The 27209-nt window shown below is 49.9% G+C and overlaps 1 protein-coding gene across 11 annotated transcripts in view; it reads left to right on the top strand.

Annotated features, from left to right (window-relative positions):
• HMBOX1 (homeobox containing 1) overlaps positions 1-20904 on the top strand; it is a 35992-nt gene extending 15088 nt beyond the window's left edge. Inside the window, exons 4-10 of one of the 11 annotated variants that reach the window (XM_033145170.1) lie at positions 3319-3472; positions 9431-9513; positions 9644-9739; positions 10057-10107; positions 13629-13717; positions 13969-14070; positions 20652-20904. In XM_033145170.1, coding sequence (XP_033001061.1) covers positions 3319-3472; positions 9431-9513; positions 9644-9739; positions 10057-10107; positions 13629-13717; positions 13969-14070; positions 20652-20789 — 713 coding nt within the window. In that variant the 3' untranslated portion in view covers positions 20790-20904. Of the gene's footprint in view, positions 1-3318; positions 3473-9430; positions 9514-9643; positions 9740-10056; positions 10108-13622; positions 13718-13968; positions 14071-20651 lie in introns of all 11 variants that reach the window. The other 10 variants (XM_033145169.1, XM_033145168.1, XM_033145174.1 and 7 more) reach the window with 10 other exon arrangements.
• Positions 20905-27209: the final 6305 nt, after the last annotated feature.

The following is a 27209-nucleotide window of genomic DNA, read 5'->3' as shown; positions in this document are numbered from 1 at the left end:
GTCTCCAGGTAGCAGATAACAGAGGGGGACCTCTGCCTCGGCTCCTGCACATTACCACAGGAGGATGAGGCTGGTCAGGGCTTCTAGTCACAACAGCTGTGCTCTGCCCTGCCTCTGGTGGTCGCGTGCCTCCAGATGCCAGCTGCCGGAAACCACAGGAGGAGAGAGAGTGCTTCTGTTGCACTCGGGTCCTGCTTCCCGTAAGCATCTTGCTTGGCCTCCGCGAGAGCAGAATTCTGGACTAGAAGGGCCATGATCCAGCAGGGCTCTCCTCCGCCAAGCTGGCTGGCGCTTCTTCCCGCAAGGGCCCTGCGGCTCGCCCGCCAGCGTTCCGAGCAACGCGCGTTTGGGAACCGGGTCGGAGCTTTGCCGCATTGGCCGACCCACCTCGCAGCGCCCACGCTTTGACACCAGCGGCACTGATTCATTGGGATCAGTCTGGCAGGGCCAGCAGGTAGCCGGCCAAGTGGGAGAGGATGAATGAGTTCCCTTGGCTGAGCTCCCTGTCTCTTATTCCCTTGGCCGTCACAGACTCGGGCTGGCTTTGAGATATAAGGCACCAACCACCTGCGTCCGTTTTGGGGATGTTGTTGTTGTTTCTTGGCACAAATGCCAGAATGTCCTTCCTGAATTTGCTCCTAGGTACAGATGGTGCAGCCTGAGAGTAGGCAGGTGATCACACCCATTTCCTTTTTACCGATAATTCGTATGAGGAGCATCGCCAAGGTGAGCTTTTCACGAAGTGAGCTTTGCACCATCAGAGGTGGCAAGGGATGTAGCCAAGGGACCTGTTTGTTCCCTTGGCGATGCTCCTCCTCGCTTGCAGACAGTGTGTTGATATTTGGAGGGCAGGGAGCAAAATGTGCTTTGTACTCTGAAAGCAGACCTGCCAATAAGTGATTTACTTGAAAGCAGCTGTACGTCAGTTGAAAACGTATAGTTTCTTCTTCTTTTGGTCCTCTTTTTAACTAAGGAGGATCTCTGTAATGCTCCTTAATATTGTTGTTGTTGTTGTTGTTGTTGTTGTTGTTGTTGTTGTTGTTGTTGTTAATACTCTGCCCATCTGGCTGGGTTTCCCCAGCCACTCTGGGCAGCTTCCAACAAAAGATTATAAAAATACATTAAAACATCAGCCATTAAAATCTTCCCTAAACAGGGCTGCCACCAGATGTCTTCTAAACATCAGATAGCTGTTTATCTCCTTGACATCTGGTGGAAGGGCATTCCACAGGGTGGGTGCCACTACCAAGAAGGCCCTCTGCCTGGTTCCCTGTAGCTTTGCTTCTCGCAGCGAGGGAACCGCCAGAAGGCCCTCGGCACTGGATCTCCGTGTCCAGGCAGAATGATGGGGGTAGAGACTCTCCTTCAGGTATACAGGATCGAGGCCGTTTAGGGCTTTAAAGGTCAGCACCAACACTTTGAATTGTGCTTGGAAACATACTGGGAGCCAATGTAGGTCTTTCAAGACCGGTGTTATGTGGTCTTGGCGGCGACTCTCAGTCACCAGTCTAGCTTCCGCATTCTGGATTAGTTGTAGTTTCCAGGTCACCTTCAAAGGTAGTTGTGAACATTATTGGGTTTTTCCTTTTCTTTTGGTCCTCTTTTTTTTAACTAAGGAGCATCTCTGTAATGCTCCTCTTACAGAATTTCTTTGCATCTGGATGCTACATCAGCACAGAAATCTGATTCCAGCCCCCGCCCCCTGCTTTGCCGTCGATTGTGCTGACTCGATAGAATCATAGAATCATCGAGTTGGAAGAGACCCCAAGGGCCATCCAGTCCAACCCCCTGCCAAGCAGGAAACACCATCAAAGCATTCCTGACAGATGGCTGTCAAGCCTCCGCTTAAAGACCTCCAAAGAAGGAGACTCCACCACACTCCTTGGCAGCAAATCCCACTGCCAAACAGCTCTTACTGTCAGGAAGTTCTTCCTAATGTTTAGGTGGAATCTTCTTTCTTGTAGTTTGAATCCATTGCCCCGTGTCCGCTTCTCTGGAGCAGCAGAAAACAACCTTTCTCCCTCCTCTATATGACATCCTTTGATATATTTGAACATGGCTATCATATCACCCCTTAACCTTCTCTTCTCCAGGCTAAACATACCCAGCTCCCTAAGCCGTTCCTCATAAGGCATCGTTTCCAGGCCTTGGACCAACCATGTTTGTTTAGCAGGGTTTCCCAAACTTGGGGCTTCCGTTGTTTTTTGGACTCCCATCATCCCTAGCTAGCACGACCCAGTGGTCAGGGACGATGATGGGAATTGTAGTCCCAAAACTGCTGGAGAGAGACCCAAGTTTGGGAAACTCTGGTCTAGATTACTTTAAAAGTTTGGGAAACCCTGGTTTAAAGGAAGGGATGCAAGCCAGTAGTTAGAGCTCCTGCCTTGCATGCAAAGGCCCCTGGTTCAATCCCCGGTTTCTCCAGTTAAGGCTGCGAAAGACTCCCTCCCTGAAATCCTGGAGAGCTGCTGCCAGTCAGTGAAGGGAATACCCAGCCAGAGGGACCAAGGCTGTGCAAGGCAACTTTCTAGGTTCCTGTGATATGTTGGTTCGGATCATTGGCCCACTGCTCTGACTTGGAGCTTGCACATGAAAAGCATGTTTCCTGTGGCATGTGGCTTTGCCGTTCTGATCCCACCCACCCCCAGAAAAAGAAAAAAGAACAGGGGGTGGGACTTTAACCTGCATTGCTGTTGGGTGGAAGAATTACGGCCTTCTCTGAACTTAGACCGTCAGCTTAGCTGCAGAGGAGTTTCGGCGTGTTCATGAGCATTTCAGCAGTTCAGAAGCAATTAATGATGGTGATTATTATTAATAATAAAGCCCATCTGCACTCTAGATTGAGGGACTGCGGGGATCTGATTATGGGCAGCAGTATGGCTACTGTGGTAGGCAGCCCTTGGGCTACTGTGTGTGCAAGAGAGGGAGGGATACGGTATATGGATTATGTGCAAAGTGGATATGGAGGAAATGAGCTTGTAAATTATAGGAGTTTGGTTATACCTTTCGCACCTTTTCACCTGAGCAAAAGAGGCTTTTTTAAAAAAATGAAAGAGCAGGTGTGGTGTACTTTTTGACGAGCTCCTGTGTTTCATCAGGGCAGGTGCTGCTCAGAGGCAGCAGTGCTCCCGAGTCCCAGAGAGGAAGAGCTGCTCTTGTGTTTGAATCCTGATTTCAGGTTTCCCAGAAGAGGCATCTGGTTGGCCTCTGCGAGAACAGGATGCTGGACTAGGTGGGCCGCTGCGTTCCTTCGGTGTTGAGCGGGGCTTTCCAGTTCCGCAGGGAAACACTTTCGTGTCCCGCTTTGCTTTTTTCCAGGGGCGACGTTAAGCATGAGGCCGGCCCCGATCCCGGTAGAAGAACCTGAATGGAGGCAGACTCCTCCCCCCGTCACAGCTACCTCTGGCACCTTCCGCTTACGGCGGGGAAGTCGGTTCACCTGGCGGAAGGAGTGCTTGGCCGTCATGGAAAGGTAAGGAACCCCAATGGGCTGGGTGTGCTATGGAGCCTAAAAAGGGGAGGGGGCATTTCTACCTGTTCCCAATACAGTCGTGCCTTGGATCCTGAACGCCCTGGAACTCGGACGTTTTGGCTCCCGAACGCCGCAAACCCGGAAGTGATTGTTCCGGTTTGCAACCGTTCTTTTGGAACCCGAATGTCCGACGGTGCTCCCGTGGCTTCTGATTGGCTGCAGGAGCTTCCTGCAGCCAATCAGAAGCCGCCATTTGGTTTTCAAATGCTTTGGAAGTCGAATGGACTTCCGGAACGGATTCTGTTCAGCTTCCAAGGTACGACTGTATTATCTACACCAGCGGTTCCTGAAGGAAACCATGGAAGGTTACAGATCGTACTGGAAGATGAGCAGCCCCCTGATACGCAGGTGGCGGTCCTGTTGCCCAAGGAGATTTTGGGGCAGAGTTTGCACCATTATTTGCTGCTGGAGCGGCTTCCTTTTTTAATTTTTATTTATTTATTTGGTGTTTCAGATTAAAATTTTACAATCACATATCCAACATACAACATAAAACCAAGTTTCCAAAGTATCTCCTGGACTTCCCTCCCTCCCTCCCCTTTGTGGGTCCTGTTGTTAATCATTTCCTCCTGCATCTTTTACGATAATCCGAAACTTTTACCTCTCTGCTGTGTCCAAAATTCACCATTAAACCGCACACCTTTTCCAGCCCAGGAGTTCATTCTCAAAAGTTTCTCTTGCAAGGCGATGCCTGGCACTGTGCCAGGTGAGGGCGTCCTGCAGATCCCATCTTATCAGCAGGGCCTTGAGGGTGGTGGCACTGACCCTTTGAGATTCCCTCCCTGTTGCATACCAGGCAGGCGCCACCTCTGCTGTCCGTTTGACACCTGCTGAAGATCTTCCTCTCCCAACAAGCTTCTTAAGCAGAGATCTTCATCCCAGTTTGCATCTGTGTATTGGAATTGCGTTCCAAGTCTTTCAAAAGGTGTTCTTATGGCTTGTGGTTTGATGCCCCGCACCCCTTTGGGAGAAAGGACAGGGTATGGATTTGATAAATGAAATAAATTCCTTCTTGAGTAACCTTTCCCAGGTGTTTGTGCCCATGGTGGGCAGGCATAGGAGCGAAAAGTGGGCACAGCAATAGGTGGGGTGCCTGAGATTTCTCCAGTACGCAACACGGGACTCTACCTTTGAAGGTGATTAAGAAACTACAACGAATTCAGAATGCATCTGCCAAACTTGTGACTGGGAGCGGCCGCCGGGACCATATATCCTAAGGATCTTCACTGGCTCCCAGTACATTTCTGAGCACAATTCAAAGTGTTGGTGCTGACCTTGAAAGCCCTAAACGGCCTCGGTCCTGTATACCTGAAGGAGCATCTCCACCTCCATCATTCAGCCTAGACAGCGAAGTCCAACTCCAAGGGCCTTCTGGCGGTTCCCTCCCTGTGAGAAGTGAAGTCCCTGTGGAACACCCTCCCATCAGATGTCAAGGAAACAAACAAATATCTGACTTTTAGACGACATCTGAAGGCAGCCCTGTATAGGGACATTTTTAATATTTGATGTTTTATTCTTGTTTTGTATGTGTTGGAAGCTGGCCAAAGTGGCCGGGGCAACCCAGCTAGATGAGCGGGAATTAATATTAGAATTATTATTAGTTGCATTAAAGGTAAAGGTAAAGGGACCCCTGACCGTTAGGTCCAGTTGCGGACGACTCTGGGGTTGCAGCCTTCATCTCGCTTTATTGGCCGAGGGAGCTGGCGTACAGCTTCTGGGTCATGTGGCCAGCATGACTAAGCTGCTTCTGGCGAACCAGAGCAGCGCACGGAAACACCGTTTCCGTTCCCGCCAGAGTGGTACCTATTTATCTACTTGCACTGGTGTGCTTTTGAACTGCTAGGTGGGCAGGAGCAGGGACCGAGCAACGTGAGCTCACCCCGTCGTGGGGATTCGAACCGCCAACCTTCTGATCGGCAAGCCCTAGGCTCTGCGGTTTAACCCACAGCGCCACCCGCGTCCCAACATTAGTTGCGTTACTACATTCCAACTCTAACAAAAGCCAGAGGCTTCTAACCCTGCCCCCCTCCAAAAACGCACACAATACCCTCCATCAGCACAGTTTAAGGACACATTCCTGCCAGACAAGCACACTCAAGGCAGTAGTTGCAGATGGGGCACGGCTGGTGTGGAAAAGTCCTGAGCCCCACATATTGGATTTCGGTGGATCACGATTGGCCCTTGCCCCCCCTGTTCCCCACCCTAGCTGATTTTGCAAGGCTGGTTGTAGATCCCCAGGGATCCACTGTAGAGGATGGAGCTGGGAACGGCAGGCGGCAACAAAGGCTGCCTGGTCACGTTGGGCAGCCCGTTCTGTAGCTGATCACTCCCGGGTACATCTCTGGGCGTCCTGTTCCTTTGCCCCCACAGCATGAGTATTGCATGCCGAGGGATCTGAAGCCCGCTTGTAATTCAATTCTCTTTTCCTTCGCTGCTGCTTTGGAATCCCTCCCAGTGCACATTACGGGCTGCTGGGGCGCGGCTTCTGTGCTGGAGATCCAGAATCTCTCGCATCTCTCCTCCGTCCCCTCCCCTCCCCGCTTCTTAAAAACTTCTCTCGGAATATTTACGAGCTGAAGGTTAAAGAGGAGCAGCGAGCGGACGTCTGCGCTCGTAGCTGCAGGATGGGTGTGGTTTTAGATAAACTGCATGGTGTGATCTCTCTCATGGCTGTGCAGTCTTCTACCCTGCCCCTCCTCTTTTACCTGCGCGAATATCCCCTTGTTTGTTGCCCCCCCCCCAATAAAATATGCTATCCTTGCCCTGGTCTCGTGAGGGTGGCCTGCTCTCTGCTGCGAGGAGAGCCAGGAGGTCACTTTGGGAGTAAATGGAGGTTCAGGCAGGAAGCCTACTTGATTGTTTGTGCAAATTTAAGGCCTGCTCCACCCCAGAAGCTCAGGGCGAGTGTTTATTTTAATTTATTAGTTTTGAATGCCTCCCTTCATCAAAAGATTGCAAAGCGGTTCACAAGAGTAACATTAAAAGGTAAAGGGACCCCTGACCATTGGGTCCAGTTGTGTCCGACTCTGGGGTTGCGGCGCTCATCTTGCTTTATTGGCCGAGGGAGCCGGCATACAGCTTCTGAGTCATGTGGCCAGCATGACTAAGTCACTTCTGGCAAAACCACAGAAACGCCGTTTACCTTCCCGCCAGAGCAGTACCTATTTATCTACTTGCACTTGACGTGCTTTCGAACTGCTAGGTGGACAGGAGCTGGGACCGAGCAACGGGAGCTCACCCCATCGCGGGGATTCGAACCGCCAACCTTCTGATCGGCAAGCCCTAGGCTCTGTGGTTTAACCCACAGCGCCACCCGCATCCCAAGAGTAACATTAGAATCATAGAATCATAGGGTTGGAAGAGACCACAAGGGCCATCCAGTCCACCCCCCTGCCAAGCAGGAAACACCATCAAAGCATTCCTGACAGATGGCTGTCAAGCCTCCGCTTAAAGACCTCCAAAGAAGGAGACTCCACCACACTCCTCGGCAGCAAATTCCACTGCCGAACAGCTCTCACTGTAGGGAAATGCAAAATGAAAGTGTTGTATTAATGTTGCTGCCGGCAGGTGTTGCAAAGCGATTCGCATCTGATTCTCAGTAATCCTTACAGAAGTGAGTTGTCTCTCTCCTGCCCCAAATCTCTTCCATATTGGCTCACCTAGACCAACTTGGCACTCTCATAACGTTTTGGAATACCACAACTGTCAGACTGGGGCTAAAGGCAGCTGTGGCCCGAAAGATTTATTATGATTTCATTTTCTTATTCCCAGCCCACCTTTCTCCTTGAGGAGATCAAGGTGACCTCTAAGGTTCTTGACCTCTCCCCCTTTTGTTCCCACAAGAACCCTGCGAGGTAGGCTAGGCTGAGAGACACTGGCCTGGTTAACGTGTCACATTAAGCCCAGCCATGGGTTAGACCGGTGAGTCTCCAGACCTGAGACCCACCCCTGACTCTCAAGCTGCAAAGTGGGGCCCATGGGCTGAGTTTGCTAAGTGGGCACGGAATGGAGTATCCTGGAGAGAGAACATAGCTGTCAGGCGAATACCCTGAAATGGAGCAGTCTTCATCACAGGCCGCTGGCATTAACTAAGCAGGAGCGAATAATAGTGGTTGTGGTGCTCAGAAAAATGGCAGAAAATAAGGGCCAGTAGCGCTGTGGATTAATTCACAGAGCCTACTGCTTGCCAATTAGAAAGTTGGCAGTTCGAATCCCTGCGACGGGGTGAGCTCCCATTGTTCAGTCCCTGCTCCTGCCAAACTAGCAGTTGGAAAGCACGTCAAAGTGTAAGTAGATAAATAGGTACCACTCCAGCGGGAAGGTAAACAGCGTTTTCGTGCGCTGCTCTGGTTCGCTAGAAGCAGCTTAGTCATGCTGGCCACATGACCCAGAAGTTGTCTGCGGACAAACGCCAGCTCCCTCGGCCAATAGAGCGAGATGAGTGCCGCAACCCCAGAGTCGGACACGACTGGACCTGATGGTAAGGGGTCCCTTTATCTTTACTAGAGATACTAGCAAGCACCTCCAGCCTGTGACTGAGAGTGCCTCCACATCCTTGAGGACTAGAAACATGACTGTATTGAACCTCAGTAGCATTGTGGAAATGAAACCTCAAGGATTCCCCCCCCCTTTCCCTGTATCTGCCCATGGATCCCGCCCACTTTCCCTTTCAATCCTTTACTGTCGTCCTGCACAAAGGAGATCATTTAATTACCTCCATGATCAGCCACTGGCATGCCGATGGGCACCTATTGTCTGTTGTTGTTTAGAGTGTCCGACTCTTCGTGACCCCAATGGACCAGAGCATGCCAGGCACACCTATCCTTCACTGCCTCTCGCAGTTTGGCCAAACTCATGTTAGTAGCTTCGAGAACACTGTCCAACCATCTCGTCCTCTGTCATCCCCTTCTCCTTGTGCCCTCCATCTTTCCCAACATCAGGTTCTTTTCCAGGGAGTCTTCTCTTCTCACGAGGTGGCCAAAGTCTTGGAGCCTCAGCTTCAGGATCTGTCCTTCTAGTGAGCACTCAGGGCTGATTTCCTTCAGAATGGATAGGTTTGATCTTCTTGCAGTCCATGGGACTCTCAAGAGTCTCCTCCAGCACCATAATTCAAAAGCATCAATTCTTCGGCGACTAGCCTTCCTTCATGGATCACTGCTTTGTCGTGGCGAAGGGGCTTGAACCACTGAGAGAAGCTATGAGCTATGCCATGCAGGGCCACCCAAAATGGACAGGTCATAGTGGAGAGTTTTGACTAAACGTGATCCACCTGTAGCAAGAACTGGCAAGCCACTCCAGTATCCCTGCCAAGAAAACTCCATGGACAAAGACCTATTGTCTAGAAAACACAATTGCATTTGGGAAGAAGGTTTATCCCTGAGCCTTTGTGATCAATTGCTTCCTCCTTCGTTTCCTTCCCCCCGCCTTGCCTCTGTTCCAAACTCATTGCTTCCCAAAGGCCATGGAAAAAAGAATTGGAATTTGAGGGCTCTTACCTGCCACCCACCTGTGACAAGAGTGTCCCTCCCTCCCCCTCCTTCCCCCCTCCCTTCCTGCAGCTCATGGAATCGGTGGGATGTCTTGGTGGGTGTGTTGGCTTGGTGCCACCAATAGAAGGCTGAGAAACAGTACAGTTTCTGCGAGGGAAGAGAAAGGTCAAGTTTGCGGAGAGAAGCTTCACGTGGGCTTATAGAGAAAGGGCAGAGAAAGTTGCTTTAGCAGGGATAGCCTCAGGAGTGAATTGATATCTTGCAAGATCAAGGGTGGTGATTTCTCCCCCCCCCCCACACACACACACACAACGAAGGTTTCTCAGAAGCCCGTGTTTTGTTTTGAGGGTTGGGGGAGAAGGGGCTGTTGGCGTCCCAAAAAGAAACGACCCTTTCCTTTTTTCCGCAGCTACTTCAATGAGAATCAATATCCCGATGAGGCCAAGAGGGAAGAAATTGCAAATGCTTGTAATGCAGTGATTCAGAAACCAGGTAGGGAAAGAGGGGTTTGTGTGCCTGAGTGTGGTTAACCCCCCCCCCCAAAAAAAAAACCTCGGTACCCCGTGCGAAATACACGTTGACACAGCTTGTTTTGGGGTGTGTGTGTGTTTTTTTAATGCAGGGAAGAAACTGTCCGACTTGGAAAGAGTCACCTCTCTCAAAGTGTACAACTGGTTCGCCAACCGAAGGAAGGAAATCAAGAGGAGAGCAAACATTGGTAATGTATCACAAGCGCCTTAAGGAGCTGCCCACGAGAGATGGGATTTGATTTGGCGTTCTTTAAAGGGGAGCGTGGAAGGGTCATGAGGACATTTTGAACGTGGAATCTTAGGGGGCTTGGTCAAAACAGATCGCTCGCCCCACTCCCCCTGCCCCACTGGGACATTTCATAGGCTGAAGTCCAGGTGTCTCCAAAGCGGTTGGTGTTTGTGGGTGCAATTCCCCTCCTAAGCCGCTTTAAAGGTTTGAGAGGTTTCAAATTATGTGCTCCAGGAAAACTTCAGGTTGCTCTTCCTCCTTTGAAAACATCCGTAGTGGCAGGCGAGATTCCTTCACCTGCAACCCGGAGGAGTGAGGGAGCGTTAGGTATTTATTATTGTTATTATTAAGTTCATTAAAAATTATACAACTGTGGATTTTTTTTTTAAAGCCCTCAAAGCGATTTGCAAAAAACGCAAAACAAGAGAACAGGAACAAAAAGGAACAGCTATAATTTGCAACTTTCAAAGAGTTCATCTAACAGCAGACTTAAAAGCAACTTAGAATTTGCACCAGCGTTCTAGATACCTGAACAGGGTTGTCCAAAGAAGAACGTTTTTAGCAGGGGCCGAAAAGAGCTCAGCGAAGGCCTTGCCTGCCCGATCTCAAGAGGCAGGGAGTTCCAAAGTGTAGGCGCTGCCACCCTAAACAATCAAAACGCAGAATGGGCATTTGTGTGGCACCTGTAGCCATGCCAGTTCCACCAATTTTATGTGGTCAGGTGGATACATGTGGTGGTGGGGGGGGGGAGGTGATCTCATCGGTAAGCTGATCCCAGTTTCTAATGGCTTCGTGTACTAATATATAATTATACCTTGAACTTGAACTTAGGTATGTGAAACAGTGAGCTGTTGGTTCACTCGCAATGCCTGGCAGGCCTCGTCAGGGCTGTCTCAGAGTCCAAATATTTGTTTGTTTGCTTTCCCCCCCTCCCCTGACAGGGACTCAAGGTAGCTTACAGATAAAATAAGAACGGTTAAAAACCTATGGGGGAAATCATTTAAAAAAACAAAACACCACAATTAAAGGTTGATAGAATTAAAACCATATAAACTGTATATAAACTATATAAAAGATATATATTATATAATCATTATATAAACTCTCTATATAAACTGCATATAAATATATATTAAAACGTACAGAGTAGGCGCAGGTTGTGTATGAATAAATATAATGGTATTTGGACTCCATTTGTAAAAGGGATAATGTGAATAATTTTATTGGAATAATTGTATTAGTTGTATACCCATACACTCTATTGTTTCAACATTTCGCTTTTTGCTTTTCTTTCACACTACTCCCTCGCTGAATACTTTTGGTAAAAATATAAATATTGAGAAGCAAACAAACATACGGATAATTGCAATAAAAAACAGCCCCTTTTTCATTAAAAGCAGTTAGTTTTCAAAAGCCTGTCGGGATCGGAAGGTCTTCACCTGCCACTGGAAGCACAACAAGGAGGGAGTCTCTAGGCAGGGAGTTCCAAAGTTCCCTGGGTGCACTGAGAAGACCCTCTCCCTCAACCATAACAAGCGAGCCAGAGTTGGTGGCAGGACTGAGAGAAGAGAGAAGGGAATCCCATAAAGATCTCAGAGCCCAGGAAGGTTCGTATGAGGGAATACGGCCTTCCAGATAGCAGTGAAGGGTTTTCTAGTCTTCCCAAGGATCAGGCAAGTGACTGTAGGAAAATGTTCCCTGCAGATAGGTTGTTCCGGAGCCTGCCGCCATGTTTGGCTGTGATATTGCGATGCTCTTCTGGCGAGTTCTGGCGGCTCCACTTAATCCCTCTGCGGGAACAAGATAGATCCCTTTAAATGCCCCCCCCACCCCATTCAGTTGGCATTCTGGGTATTTCCGCACCCTTCATCGCCATCGGAATTTATAATGCACCATCCAAGGGTTTGAAATGCTTCAGGAACCACAGGGGAATAAAACAACACAAAACACCTTTTTAAAAACGACGTGCTCAAAAGAGAAGCTCTTCAATGCAATGGCCGTTCATATAAAAAGGTTTGCCTTAATGTGCTGTCTAGACCCGGGTTCATAGTTTAGCTCTTCTCCAGGCAAACCAGGAGCTGTAAATGAGGTTTGTTTATAGCTCGGGCGGCGTTGCTGCTCCAAACCATGGTTTCGTGTGGCACGGAAGCAAAACGCTCAGGGAAGAGGAGTGAAGCAGCTGCAGCCTCCTCTTTGGAGAGCTCATTCGCATTTCGCTCATTCACATTGGCTCATTCGTTCGCGGTAAGCCAGTGAACGAGGGCTGTATGAACTGTGTATGTGCAGTTAATTCCAGAAACCAATTTGCATTTGCTTGAGATTGCTCCAGAATGAATGAATTCCATAGAATAGTCTTCCCTTCTGTAATACAAGCTTTTCCTCGGTGAATATATCCTGGTTTCCTTGGCTTGGTCATAAAGTGGTACGGGTTGGAGGGAACCCCAGAGGACATCCAGTCCAACCCCGGCCTTCGGTGCAGCTACAGCATCCAACCCCCTGCAGTGCATGGTCTCAGTAGCCCCCCCCCCCCCGATGTAGAAATCTCTCTGGACTTTTGGTCCTCTTCGTGGCGGAGGAGGGAGGGAGGGAGCTGCTTTATAAGACCATTGGGTCCATCTAGCTCAGTATTGTCTGCACTCATGGGCAGCAGCCCTCCAGGATGTCAGGAATTTTCTAATCCCCACCTGGGGATGTCTTTGGGGATTAAACCTGGGACCATCTGCATGCAAACCAGATGCTCTGCCATTGGGCTATATAAGCTTTCCACTAAGGAAGGAAGGAAATAGAACATCACATGGAAGTCTTCCTTTTCTGCAACGAAGGGGGCACCCAGAGTTGGAGAGCCACCGCTGTTAGGAAAGGCAAAAATGTTTGGGCCTTCTTAGGTGTTTTTTTTTTTTTTTTTTTTTAAGACTGCACGGCAAGGTGCCCATTATCTGAGCAAAGACCCCAGCTCAGAAGTGCTTCTGTGTTTTTTGGGGGGGAAATTGTGTTCTTCAGCCACATCAATCCTCCCTTCCTGAACAGCCTAACAACACACGTTAAGAGGGGCTTGCGCCGTATTGAAATGAAGATGAAAATGGGACCCCTCGCATGGTGTGCCTGTATTGTAAGAACCATCAAGCCACAGTAGTAATAAATAAATCCGGGAACATTCGCAAGCATAAGGAAAGAGAGGGAGGGAGGAAGAGAGGGAGAGAAATGTATGAATGTTGCTTCTTACAAATCAAGTCCAGTTTTCCACCCTTCTTGATGAAAGGGCCTTTTAGGTTTGAAGCCTGTTAGGTAGGGATTGTGTGTGCGTGCATTGCACTTCCACAGCCATATAGGGAAAAAAGTGAGAAACTGGGCGCGTTATTTGGTTTCCTGAGAACTGCTGCTCTCGTTTGAAAGGCAAGTCACTAGCCCTTATGACTGAAAAGATAGCGCCTGCCGAAATCTCAGGAGCCCGAGAAATGGCTGCATAAGATTACCAGTAGTACTCAGGGTTCTGGATTTCAGGGTCCCGTATCAGGGCACCCCCCCTCCTTGCGCAATAGCAAAATAAAATTTAAAAATGCAGAATAAAACACTGCAAAAAAGTGCATGACAAACCTGCAAACCACGCAAGCTTGCCCAGTTTCTTGTTTTGCCGAATCTGGGTTGTCTCGGTTGCAGGAACTTTTAACTCCTTATTTTTATTTTTATTTTAGCGTGGGGTACACACAGCTCTGGTTGTCTTATTTGTGGTTCTTACAAGAAACAACGTGCCCCGTTTGTGGGGGGGTCCCCATTCTTCATCTTCATCCTTGCCGGTAACCCTTGCAGCAGATAATTTAGGGATCCATTTGCTTTTTTCGAAGAAGCAGCAATCCTGGAGAGTCATGGCATAGATGTTCAAAGTCCCGGAGGCCACTCCAACAGTGACGACATAGACGGGAATGACTATTCGGAGCAGGTAAGTATCTGAGACGAGCCAGGTGGCCCCCCAACCCCGAGCGGCTCGTCTCTCCCTCCGGTGGCCGGCGATCCTCATTTGGGGAGGGTGGGAAGGTGGCGGTGGTGGGGGTGGTCCAGGCCTCCCTCCTCCGCTTCCCGGATTAACCCTCCCAGCTTTTTGTGCTCTGTCGCGCAACGGTGGGGGGGAAGGCAGCAAAACCACTTCGCCAGACCAGCCTTCACCCACATGGATTTATTGTCATACAACAGGACACTTGGCAAGTGCGCAATGGGGAGGAGGAGGGCCGATGTTCAGAGGGAGGCAGAGAAGCAGAGAAGTTAGAAGAAGACAGGAGGATCTGCTCAAAACAAGCAAGTTAACACTCCGTTTGAAAAATAATAAATAAATAAATGCAAGGCCATGATTTCACTCTCCAGATTCTGCCACGCATCTAGTAAACCTGCGGCCTTGTTTCTCCCGTGTGCCCTTGTAACCAGAGCTGTGTGTATCCTACGAAAATCCATCCTTGTGTTATTGTTATATATATATATATTATTTATTTTAAAAAAAGAGGGGGGAAAGAGGCAACAAATATTCCCAGTGCTCATTGTTCTAGTGGGAGGGAGAAGCCTGGAAACGGCATTCAATAAAGTTTCGGAAACCAGAGGGTTGTGCGCACGGTCGCGTTTTGGGTTGTTGGTTTTTTTTTCTCCGAACAGCCCAACGCGAAACAGAGCGGAGGGAAGGACGGGCGCCACCCGTTTGATTTGACAGAGTGACGGCCGCTCTCTTGTTTCCCATCGCCAGGCAGCCACCCCCCTGCCCTCTAATGCCATTGGCTGCATAGCCTTGGCCTCTCCTCAGCCTCCCTCCACCCCTCTGCTCCTTGCCAACGAATTACAAATTCTCCTGAAGGCACGAACAAAATCCGTAAGGATACAACCCAGATCAAGGCACACATATTTGCATAACGCTCAGGGTGCATTTCTGAGCGCCTAGGCTTTTGAATGGCACATTTGGTGTGGAACACACAGCCCTGCTTATAGCACAAAAATATACCAAGTTCCCCCCTCCCTTCCCCTCCCAGTGCAAGGAATGCAAAGAGATACATGCATGCTCCTCTCCCCCAGGAATGAATGCATTGATCGCGACTTAGCGGTGTGGAAGCTCGATGCGCAACAAGGGAACCCCTCCCAGTCCACCTTCTCATGATGTTCTGTGGGGTGACCAAAGGATATTCAGTCCATGGATAAAGAATCATAGAATTGTAGAGGTGGAAGGGACCCCAAGGGCCACCTGGTCCAACCACCTTAAAATGCAGGGATCTCAACCAAAGCATCCCTGGCAGATGGCCAACCAACCTCTCCTTAAAAACCTCCAAGGAAGGAGAGTCCACCACCTCCCGAGGGAGACCGTTGCACCGCCGGAACAGCTCTTACCGACAGGAAGTTCTTCCTAATGTTTTTGTCGGAATCTCCTTTCTTGTAACTTGAAGCTATGGGTTCGAGTCCTCCCCTCCGGAGCAGGGGGGAAACAGGCTTGTTCCCTCTTCCATGGGCCTTTGGATCTTTGTAGATGCCCGTCATTTCAACTCTCACTCTCCTCCGGACTAAACATCCCCAATTCCTTCAACCACTCCTCATCAGGCTTGGTTTACGCACCCTCGGTCGGTCTCGGTCGCCCTCCTCTGCACACCTTCCCCAAAGCGTAGAGGAGGATCATGGGGCCAGGAATCAGCTGCTCCTTCGCCCCACGCATGATTGCAACCCCTTCCATCCTCCTCTGCCCTGTGCGGAGGAAAGACTTCGGGATTCTCAGCACACAAGGCTGCCGCGATGCCCCGCTTCTCTCACTAGGCAAATACAGAGCATCGCCAGTCCCCTCTTACTCAGGAGTCTGTCCTGGCGGAGCTTTTCACGGGCTCCATTTTTTTCCTCCAGCTGTGGGATTAGGTGGTCTGTAAAGCTATAACTAGGGACCCGGATGGCGCTGTGGGTTAAACCACAGAGCCTAGGGCTTGCCGTTCAGAAGGTCGGCGGTTCAAATCCCTGCAACAGGGTGAGCTCCCATGGTTCGGTCCCTGCTCCTGCCAACCTAGCAGTTCAAAAGCACGAAGTGCAAGTAGATAAATAGGTACCGCTCTGGCGGGAAGGTAAACGGCGTTTCTGTGCGCTGCTCTGGTTCGCCAGAAGCGGCTTAGTCATGCCGGCCACATGACCCGGAAGCTGTACGCAGGCTCCCTCGGCCAATAAAGCAAGATGAGCGCCGCAACCCCAGAGTCGTCCGCGACTGGACCTAACGGTCAGGGGTACCTTTACTTTTTTAAAGCTATAACTGCATGATTCAGTGACCCTGGACCTTCAGTCTGCGGCTGTGGCTGTAAGCATATGGAACTGTGGTCAGCTTTGGTGAAGAGGCCACCAGATTGCTTTGCCGCACACAGTTAAGTTGATAATTCCTCGCTGAGCTTACCACAAGCTGCCCAGGGCTTTGCCATCTTTTCAGGTTGCCCAGTAGCCCCCTTCCCACCGCTGTATAAACTGGCCACCAATTGTAGGGCTGGAAAGAGGCCCTGAGGATCATCTTCCCTGACCCCCTGCAAGGCAGGGATTTGCAGCTGTCCCAGATGGGGGATAACTTGCAACCTTGACATTATCAGCACCATGCTGTAACCAACTGAGCTACCCAGGCAATGAAAGCCTTCTGCTATGGGGGTCCTTTAGCTTAAGGCTTCCGGGCGCCTTTTTTAGGGGAATCCCACAGAGGCGCCAAGATGGGGTGTCTCGAGCCTGGGATGATGATGATGATGATATTAAATTTGTATATTCACCCATAGATCTCAGGGCAGTTCACAACATAAAAATACAAGGTGAAAAACACAAAATGCATAATAAAAACAAGAACAAAGCGAAAACAAGAACAAATAGCTCCCCCCACCGCCCTAAAAACATTTAAAAGTGGAATAGGATGTTAATCAGCCCAGTGCCTGGTTGCAAAGGAAAGGCATATAATGAAGGCACCATATTTCACCGTGGTCACTTTTAGTTGAAAAGATTACTCAAAAGTTTTAAGAAGTAACGCAAAAGAATATACTGCTGAACTGGGGGAATAGTCCCCCCCCCCTTAAATTCTTTCTCTCTTCGTTGAGGGAGGTGAAAATCTGAACCTTTGCACCTTCTTTCTCCTTAAAAAAAGCCTTCTCTGCAGTTAAAAAATGCTTTCTTGGGTGTGTTATACCCGACATTCTGTTCAGATTCTCCATGCCCCAACTCATCTAGGGATCTTGTATGAAGGGCGATCAAAAGGTAGCAAAATGATTCCATGCACGTCCCACTTTCAAGCTGTGTTTTTAGTTTTCTTATTGTCATTGTGGATCATTTTTTTTTAATGGCGTTCTGATTTAGTTGTACACTGCCCTGGGCTGCCGTTTGGGAAGAAGAACGACACAGAAACAAAAAAATAACTAGGCAGTGCTTCAAGTTTCCTCTGAGGCTCCATACAAGTATGAAGGCGGTGGTTTTAATTTTTCATCTTTTTTGTTGTTGTTAATAGAATGTCATGGTGCAGATAAAAAGAGCCCAGTTAATACAGTGCATTGAATCTTGTCGTGCTTAGTTAAAGGGACGTTAAAGGCCAGAGCATTTTAATCTCAGAGCACATGCATGTTCCAGCACCTGTGTGCATTCACTGCTTTCTCAGGTGTGAACCCCCCCCCCCCACACACAAATTACTTCGTTAGAAAAGGCAGAAGCTGATTTGTCTCCTCTTTGTTAAGGTTATTTTTTTAAATAAACCCATGGATATGATTTCTTTAGATCAGCTTTCCTAGCCTGGCACACTCCAGACTACACACTTTGGACTACAATAACCATCATTCCCAGCCAGCCTAGCTGCATTCCCATTGGCCACATAATCCTCTCTGTTGTGCCGCCTGGGGCTGATGGGAATTTTTGTGCTAAGCAGCTGGAGGGCAGCTTGGGCAAAACAACAACAACAACAACAATAATTTATTTATACCCTGCCCATCTGGCTGGGTTTTCCCAGCCACTCTGGGCGGCCTCCAACAGAATATGAATATAAAAAAAAACAACGGTAAAACATCAAACATTTAAAACTTCCCTAAACAAGGCTGCCTTCAGATGTGTTCTAAAAGTCAGATAGTTGTTTATTTCCTTGACATCTGATGGGAGGGTGTTCCACAGGGCGGTTGCCACTGCTGAGAAGGCCCTCTGCCCGATTCCCTCTAACCTCACTTCTCGCAGGGAAGAAACTACCAGAAGACCCTCGGAGCTGGACCTCAGTGTCCAGGCTGGACGATGGGAGTGGAGACGCTCCTTCAGGTCTACTGGGCCGAGGCCGTTTAGGGCTTTCAAGGTCAGCACCAACACTTTGAATTGTGCTTGGAAACGTACTGGGAGCCAATATAGGTCTTTCAGGACCGGTGTTATGTTGTCTCGGTGGCCGCTCCCAGTCACCTGTCTAGCTGCCGCATTCTGAATTAGTTGTAGTTTCCAGGTCACCTTCAAAGGTAGCCCCACTTAGAATGCATTGCAGTGGTCCAAGCAAGAGATAACCAGAGCATGCACCACTCTGGCAAGGCAGTCTGCGGGCAGGGAGGGTCTCAGCCTGCGTACCAGATGGAGCTGGTAGACAGCCGCCCTGGACACAGAATTGACCTGCGCCTCCATGGACAGCTGTGAGTCCGAAATGACTTCCAGGCTGCGCACCTGGTCCTTCAGGGGCACAGTTACCCCATTCAGGACCAGGGAGTCCTCCACACCCACCCACCCACCCCTGTCCCCCCAAAACAGTTCTTGAGTTATGTGGTTTAAGCAATTGGCATTTCACCAGTACACAAAGATACACAAAACTGGCATGAATCAGAAAGTGCTGAGGCAGTGCCAGAAACGTTTAGAGCAGGGAGGCTGGCACAGAGATAGTTTCAATAGAGGAATGAAACTGGGTTGGTTTAAATTTTTTCTTGTCCAAAGAACTAAGCACACAGTGTGTAGCATTAACTAAGTTTGTTCTTGGTATGAGCTTTCGTGTGCATGCACACGAAAGCTCATACCAAGAACAAACTTAGTTGGTCTCTAAGGTGCTACTGGAAGGAATTTTTAAATTTTGTTTTGACTATAGCAGACCAACATGGCTACTTACCTGTAACTGGAAGTGTGTAGCATTATTTTTCTCCCCCCTCAAATCAAGGCATTCGAGTTAAATTAGGCTGAGAGCTAAGGACTTGCCTCAGTCATCCAGGGATCCTCCTGGCCTCAGTGAGGACTGGAACCTTGAATATATACAATAAAAACACAGCTCATGCGTTCCTCCCCCCCACCAACTGAACTTGTCTGCTGGGACGGGTTTATGATCCAAATAAATAAGGAAATAACATTCCCCCCCCCCTTCTCTCTTGATTCGGTTATAAGCATTACAAATCATAATGCCACTTTGCCTTGTATTTTGCCCCGAAGCTGCAGAAATAATTTTTCAGAGGTGCTCAATGTAGCTATCCCCCCAAAATACATTTCTTCCCGTATTATCTGCCCCCCCATTTTCTTCCTGAGAACAGGTTGAAGCGTAATGTTTTATTTTGATTTGCGAGTGTACTAAGATGCAAATGTTGATGTGTGTCTTGAGCTCCGAGTGACAAATGGATAAAACATCCATCCTTGGGACACTGAAACAGAAGGCAAAATGTTCCCGCAGAGAGAGGGGGGGGAGAAAAAAGAGAAACACATAAGCATGTATTTTATTCATATGCACGTCAACACCCCTTCCACAAACAAGCTTCTATATCCGTCTTCTGCAGCTGAAATTAAAAAGAGAGAGAGAGCGTTAGATCACTTCCAGCAATGTGCAGTCTCCACTCGCAGCAGAGTTCTAAAAATGCCTTGTTTGCACACTTCTTCCTTCCTTCCTTCCTTCCTTGTCTTTTTTTTTTTTAACCTGAAATATTTGGCCAGATGTGAGCTCTATGTGTGCTTGTGCAGATAAGCACACCAGTCTCTACCACTGAGATTACGGACGGGGTCTTGTTGTTGGTTGTTGTTGTTCAGTCGTGTCCGACTCTTCGTGACCCCATGGACCAGAGCACGCCAGGCACCCCTATCCTCCACTGCCTCCCGCAGTTTGGCCAAACTCATGCCAGTCGCTTCGAGAACACTGAGAACGGGGTCTTAGATTGTACCAATTCAGAGGTCTTGCAGAATCGCTTTTTTCCCTAAGACCCTCGCCCAGAGCCCTGAAGAGCCAAGCATTTGGGCCCAGCAGTCATCACTAGCTAGGATGGCGTCTCTGGATGCCAATGAACTTGGCCTTGCTAAACTGATAAATAGCACCCAAATCCCATGGCAAACCTGCAGAGACATTCCTCATCTCTGCCTGCGTAAACTGACACGTGCCCCTTGGCTCTGATTTTCATACTGCCGTCCCGCTTGCAGATTTTCAGGTTTCCGCTTGCGGAATTTAAGATTGCGGAATTTGGGAGAGACGGGAAGGAGAGAGGCCAGCTTTCCCAAAAGTTCCCTTTTAGGTGCGTTGTGGTTTTCGTGCCTCTCCATAATTCCCCACAGGACTCGAAAGAGTGGAAGTTGCCCCTTCCGTCTAGTCTCTTTCCTTTCCGTCTTAAGAGTTGGAAGGGACCCTCAAGGGGCATGTAGCACAACCCCCTGCAATGCGGGAACAAAGGAACCTTCCTCTAAGAAAACCTTGGAAACGTGGTTATCTCCGCACGCCCCCTTCCCCTCCCACCAGTGCATGCACTGCCATCTTTGGAAATAAGACCCACTGGATGATTAGAGTCATTTTCTGCCCTTGGACTGTTGCATAATAAGACTTTATTCTGAACTCCGATCAAGTGATGGTTTGCTTGCTAATGGGGCTTTCCTCCCCTTCTCCCTCCCTTCCTCCCTCTCTTCCCTCCCTCCCTTCTTCCCCTCCGCCTCCCCAGGATGACAGCACTAGTCATAGCGACCACCAAGACCCTATCTCACTAGCCGTGGAGATGGCAGCCGTGAACCACACCATCCTAGCGTTGGCCCGGCAAGGAACCAGCGAGATCAAAACAGAGGCCCTGGACGACGACTGATGACGCGACGGAGGGGGAGGGGCTCCGAAACGAGAAAGTAAACTTAGTTTTTAGCCGTAGCACCTTAGCAGCCTTTTCCGACCCCCCCCCCCAGCCCCACCCCGTGTCCCCCAGCCCCCACCCCCGGTCTCTAAAATGTGTTCTTCTTAACAATATAACTCTTTGCAGTCTCTTGTATGTCAAGTTAGCCGTGTAGGGTCTCGTCGTCCTGTGAAGAGGGCACGGTGCCCTCCGACTCCGCGTATAAACTCTCAGTATTATCTCTCCCGGTCCAATAAGCACCCAAACCGACTGACCTCCCCCTGCACCCCATCTCACAGCTAGGCGTAAAACCCTCTGCTGCTGCTGCTGCTGCTCTCTCTCTCTTGCATTCCATGTGTGTGCTTCCTGGCAGCCCTCGATTCCAGCTTAAATCCGGATTTAGGAAAAAGGCAGTGCAGCTTCGCGTCCGCCCCTCCCAACGCCCCCCGTGGATGCTTTCCCCGCCCCAAGTCTGGGGGAAGCTGTTGTCGCTGCGTTGACGGGGGTTGGGCTAGATGGCCGCTGGGGGTCCCTTTCAACTCCACAGTTCTACGATTCCACGGAACGGGAGTTTGCGTGGCTTCGGGTCTCGCGGCCGGTGCGTGGAGGGGTTTGGCAGGGAATGGGGAGGCGGGGAGACCCGGGTGAGATTTGAGCGCCTGGTTGCCAGTGAGTGATGTCCCTCTGCTATTCAACTCGGCCTTCTTTGCTTGCAAACTGAGACGTGAGGTGCCAGCTGACCTTGAAAGAAGCCGAGGGTCTCTTGTAAGCTTCCATCTGCAGAAGAGGGTGCCCGCTGTGTCTCTGTGTGGCAGCCACAGGCGGGTCTTCTCCCAGAGAGAACGTAATATCATTGGGTGGCATTGTAAATAAGGAAGTCTCTCTTGGTGGAGGTGATGGGGGTGGAGGTTGGGTCTTTGGTTTCTGTGCAACGGGCTGCGAACGGAGCTGCTGGCCACAGAGATCTAGCAGAAGACCCACATGCAGAGGGTGCCGGGCTGGAACAGTGACTCAGGCAGGGTGGCTTCCGCGAGGGTAGGGTCTTATGTTAGCAAACTCAGCCCCAGCTCTCAGAAGTTTGGGGAAATGGCTCCAAAGTCTTATGACCATTTACTCTGCACACACACCCACACCCCGCAGTGCTCTCAAGGAAAGCTTGACCATCGCCTGTTAGCTGGTCCCCCCTAAAGCGTTACGGAAACATAGGTGGCGAGTCTTACAAGCTCCACAATTAGCCCATCAGAGAGAGTGCCTCTTCTCTAGCCTGTTCCCCGCACAATTGACCTGAAAGAAAACCGGGTGCAATTTTTTTTGGTGTCTTTTCTCTTTGTCCTGCTGTTGCTCAGGAGGCAGAAACCTGAATCGGTGTGTGTGTGTGTGTGTGTGTGTGTGCAGGTGAAATAATCATTGGAAGCCATAAGTAAGCCGGAGAACGGATTTAGCTTTGAGCCAGGTATTCAGTAGCTGGGGTCCAGTTGCCGTTGACCTCCTAGCACGACGCGGGTTAGTTTCTACTTCCTTTTGCGCTCTTTGGTTGAGTCGCCGTGAGGTCGGGTTCAGGAGAGGCAGGCTGCCCAGGGATATGCCTTCGGTTGGGTCAGAACGCTCTGGCTAGGTAGGAAAAGAACCGACTTCTAAACAGCAGAAACAAACAGAGGTGTGTTTCCTTTGTTTTTTGTTCATCTTGGATCCGACGTAGCACTTTGGGTTTCTTACTTTTTTCCGTAAATAAATAGATATATTTGTATTTGATAATTTCTCTTTTTTAAATATATATATAAATAACCTTGGATTAGCCTGAAATGAAATATATATATATGTAAAAGCTTGTGCAAACCATCCCAGATGCATCTTGGGGAAACATCAGTCTGGGGCATCTCAGGTGAAAAGGAGCCTCACCTGTTGCTCGGGAGATGCTCCAGTACCTCTGCCACACTGGTCCCTTCCAGATGTTTTGGACTACAGTTCCCATCAGTACTGCCACGGGAGCTCGATGGGAGAGTTGTGTTCCGAAATCTCTGGCAGGCACCAGCGTGGTGAAGGCCGCTGTGCCGAGTATCTGAGTTCACTCATCGCCGCTGCCTTTTGCCGCTTCCCGATCACATCAGCGGAATTTACCCGGGAGTCGTTCCTGGTGGGATCGTGGCCCGTGTCGCTCAGCATCTCTCGGGTGCAAATCTTCAGCCCTTTGACTTCTTGCACCCCTTCCCCCGATCCTCGGGTGCTCTGCTGGCGTGTCTTAGCCTCATTTTTTTCTCTGGTAGATTTTACTGACCAAAACATATCTCGTTTCTTTTTCCCCCCTCCCTCCACTGAAACATAAGCAACTGCTTGTCTCCTGCCCGGCACTGCCTTGTCCAGAGTAGGCCAGCTTTCAAGGGGCCTTGGACTTCGACTCAGGGATGTTGTGAGATTAGTCTGGCGCCTGGAGAGAGAGATTCTCTCCCTGTTGGGCAGAAGGTGGGACCCTCTCAGTGCTGGGGGGTGAAGAGGTGGGGAGATTTGGGGTCTCCTGTCTGAGAGAATAACCCAACGCTGCCCCAGATTCCTTTCTGCTGCTGCAGAGGGTAGGACCCCAACCAATGGATTCAAGTTAAAATACAGGGGATTCTGTCTAAACACCGGGAAGAACTTTCTGACGGTAAGAGCTGTTCAGAAGTGGAGCGGACTCCCTCGGAAGGTGGTGGACTTTCCTTCATTGGAGAGTTTTCAGCAGAGGTTGTCATTCCTGGATTTCAAGGGGCTTGGACTCGATGACCTCGGGGTCCCTTCTAACCCTCCAGTGAAGGAGAGTTGTGGATTCACCCATCTGAGCGAATGAACCAGGAAAACTAGAGCTGCTCCGGTGGGATTTTGACCTAGCGTACAATCACAGACGGAGCTGGCAAGCAAAGTGTCTGGATTTGGGGGGACCTTTTAATGGTCCATGCCTTCTCCGCACTGATAATGTTGTCCTTGATGTTATTCCAGTTCCAAATTTGTTCCAGCAGCCAACTTCGGTAAATAAAAAAAGGGGAGAAATTAGCCTGCAGGAACAGCTCACTTTCCCAAGTAAAGTAACGTAACATCGGGGCCATTGGCTCAAACAGGCCTCCCCTTTTTTCTGTCGGCGGATTTGCAATTTCACCTCCGCCGCCTTCAGTCTTCGAAAGAAACGCTGAGGTCTCGTGTGAGTTTGTGGCTCTGGGCCACTTGTTGCAGCGACGGCCTTCTGTTATTGATGCAAACATTGGCTGCTGCTGCTGCTGTTGTCAGAACGAATTCAAAATGGCAGCCATTCCGGAACTAATATTTTCAGAAGGTTTTGCTCCCAAGGCTGAAAGGAGAACGAGGCACTGGGTTACGGAAGGAAAGGAGCCTGGTCCCAGGGGTGGGGGGCTTGCACCTTGATTGTGGGAGGGTGTGTGGACTCGGCAATAAATGTGCAGAGGGCATGTTTGTACAGATCTCGGAGGAGTTGCAGAGGAGACAGGCTGTGTGTGTCGAGGCAACGAAAGTCCTGGCATCGTCCTGAGTTGTCCGGTAGCAATAGGCTGCCATTGCCACCCTTTTTCGAATATTGTATCTGAATGGAAATACGAGACGCAGCCGCTCAGTTGCTCTTTGTGCCTGATGAGGAATGGTTGAAGTTTCGATCAGTATTGTCAGAGCAGTCAGTTCAGCCCCATCCTCTCTCTTGCCAAGCACCCAAGCTCTCTTCTTCCTTCTCTTCTCTTTCCAAGTTGCCTTTACGGTCCAACGAGAGTTTTCTCCTTGCACTGCCGGGTGTCTAACCCACCACCCCAGCCTTCGCCAAGTTCCAGGCGTTTGGAACTGCAACTCCCATGAGCCTCAGCATCACACAGCCATGCCAGCTGGGACTGATGGGTGTTGAAGTTGAAAACACCTGGAGGGTGCCAGGTTGGCCACAGCTGCTATACCCTCACCTTTATTAGGCATCTTAACCATCGTGGGGAGGGTTGAGGTTTTCGGAAAGTAGTTGCAGATCGACTTAGCCAACACATGTGCAAAAAAAAAAAAGTATGAGGAGGAATTTGTCTCAATGATTTGGCCATGTGCAAACTCCCTCTGTTGTGGGTTTGATGGGAAGATAGCCTTTGGTGGGAAGATACAGCGTTTACTCCCAGCAGAAGGGTCTGGTCTGGTCTTCCAATACCGCCCAACTCTATGGTTTTGTGAAACAACCGGGATAACACTGGGGTAGATTTTAATTTTTTGGCGTCCAAGTTGTCCAGTTCCGTCCTTCCTTCCATAGTCTTCTGTTTGGATTTGGAGCCAGAGCTTTACTTTGAAACTGTATAACGTTAGCTTTGAGGTGTGCTGTTCCTTTCTTCCAGGTGGAGGTGGAAGCTCCCCAGCCCAAAGGATCCTGGGAACTGTAGTTTGTTCAAGGTGCTGGTTTGCCAAGGGTGAACTCCAGTTCCCAGGATACTTTGGAGAAAGCCATGTGCTCTAGACGTACAGCCCGAGCCAATGAAGAGCAGCTTCCTCTAGAACAATCCATGTTGTTCTGTGTATCATTCACTTCCTTCCTGATGTGTATTATTATATCCCAGACCCTGCCTTTCCGCATATTTGGAGCGGCAGAGGGTGCTTTGGAGACGGGGAGAACCTGGTTGGAAGATGACCAGGAAACGCTGAGGTTTCCTACAAGAAGTAAATTCCATGTTCGTGTTTAGAAAAAGTGCTTCCTGTTGAGATTTATTTTTATTTATTTTTTTGGCACTCTGCACTACTTGTTCTTTTCAGCGATTGGGATTGGAAAGAATTTTTTGGCAATAAGCGTTGGCTTGGGTGGGGGGTGGGGGGGTCTTGTCGATGTTGGCCTGTCTGGGCAAACGTGGCGAAACTCAGCGCCTGCTGCGGTTCCCTCCAGCGGCGTCAACTTTCTTCCGTGGCGCATAAGAATCTGGGCTCCTGTTTCCCCCCCCCCCTTTGCTGTATCCACGCACAAGCCGACCACGGTTTTGCGTTCCATGGTAGATGATGTTTTATCAGTTCCGTCGGAGGGAATCTGCCTTCTCCCGAATCCGACCAGCGCCATCTTTTTCCCAGACTGGCAGACAGCAGAGTCTCCCAAATTTCAGAGAGGGGCTTTTGCCAGCCCTTCCTGGGAGTGGCAAGAATTAGACCAGGAGCCTTCTGCACTCAGTGCAGGTGTTCTCCAATGGTGCTGCCGCCATAGCAGTGACAGGGATCTGTCCCGGCCAGGATGAGGGGGAAAGAGGCGAGGAAGGAAAGGGAGATGCTGCTGAGATTTGACATTTCCTGCCCACAACAGGAGCATGGTTCAAAGGCCCCCATGCTAACCTTGTCCTTGTCTCCTGAACTTCCACTTGGCTGATCTGGACCTTCTCAAGCGCTCTTGATGCGCACCTGTGGCTCTTGTGGACGGGCTGCCCCATCCATTCCTGAACCCAATAAGGCTCTCTTCACCTGTGATTCCCAACAACTAATATTCAGAGGCCTCCGACTGTGGAGCTAAAACATAGCCATTGTGGTTAGTAGCCATTAAGAGTCTTTTCTTCCACGTTTTCTGGTCTCCCCCTTCTCCTCGGGGACCAGCCTGCGTCGTGCCTGCCTGTGTCCGTGGCCACATTCGGATGTAGCGCTAAAAGTTTGCCGGGCTTCGGACGTAACACTAAACCGTTACGGTCGCAAGCCGAGCCAGAGGTTTCCGAACTCTTCCTGGTGGCCACAACAGAGGAGGCGCTCAACTGTAGCTTAGCCTCGTGTCAGAAGCAGAGCTCTCCTTGTCTAACCTTCAGCCTTCAGGAGAACCTTCCACTCTCCTTATCCCCACACGATCTTGTATATAAGGGCGATTTGCACATCATGTTGGCCCTGTGGCGACAGCAGCCATCACATGGTAGCCTGGCTATGTCAACACGCACCATGTGATTTGTCCGCCAGAAATCCTGGCCTGGCTGGATCTGGTCCAGCATCCTGTTCTCCCAGGGGCCAACCAGACCACGGCCTTTTGCCACTCCAGGCCAATATTGCAAGCTGATAAGGACCATCGGCAGCTGGATCAGACCAATGGACTGTCTAGTTCGTCATCCCATTTCCCCACAGAGATGAGCAAGGTACCAGTTGGCCTCTCTGTCCCGCAGTTGATCCTCTGCAACCGGTCTTTAATGAGGTTTTGGTTTAGACCAGCAACCCAGCCGAGAAATAGCTTTGTGCTGAAATGCTGTGGGAGTGTCTTTTATGGTGGTTGGATGGTTCTTCTGTTTGCGGCTGGGAACGGGGTCTCCGGTCGGAATGGCTTTGGTGCAGCTGACTGGTTGGCTTTCAGCGGAGCACAGCGTGTTATTTCCGGTGTCCAAGCGCAGAAACACCTCTGTGGAACCCGCTCAGCTGGTTATCCCGAAAAGGAAGCTGTAACAAACAGGCAGG

Source organism: Lacerta agilis, chromosome 3 (genome assembly GCF_009819535.1).
Source record: "Lacerta agilis isolate rLacAgi1 chromosome 3, rLacAgi1.pri, whole genome shotgun sequence".
NCBI classification, from domain to species: Eukaryota; Metazoa; Chordata; class Lepidosauria; order Squamata; family Lacertidae; genus Lacerta; species Lacerta agilis.
Note: the sequence above shows the minus strand (reverse complement) of the source record. Positions and strands in the feature narration are given on the sequence as shown.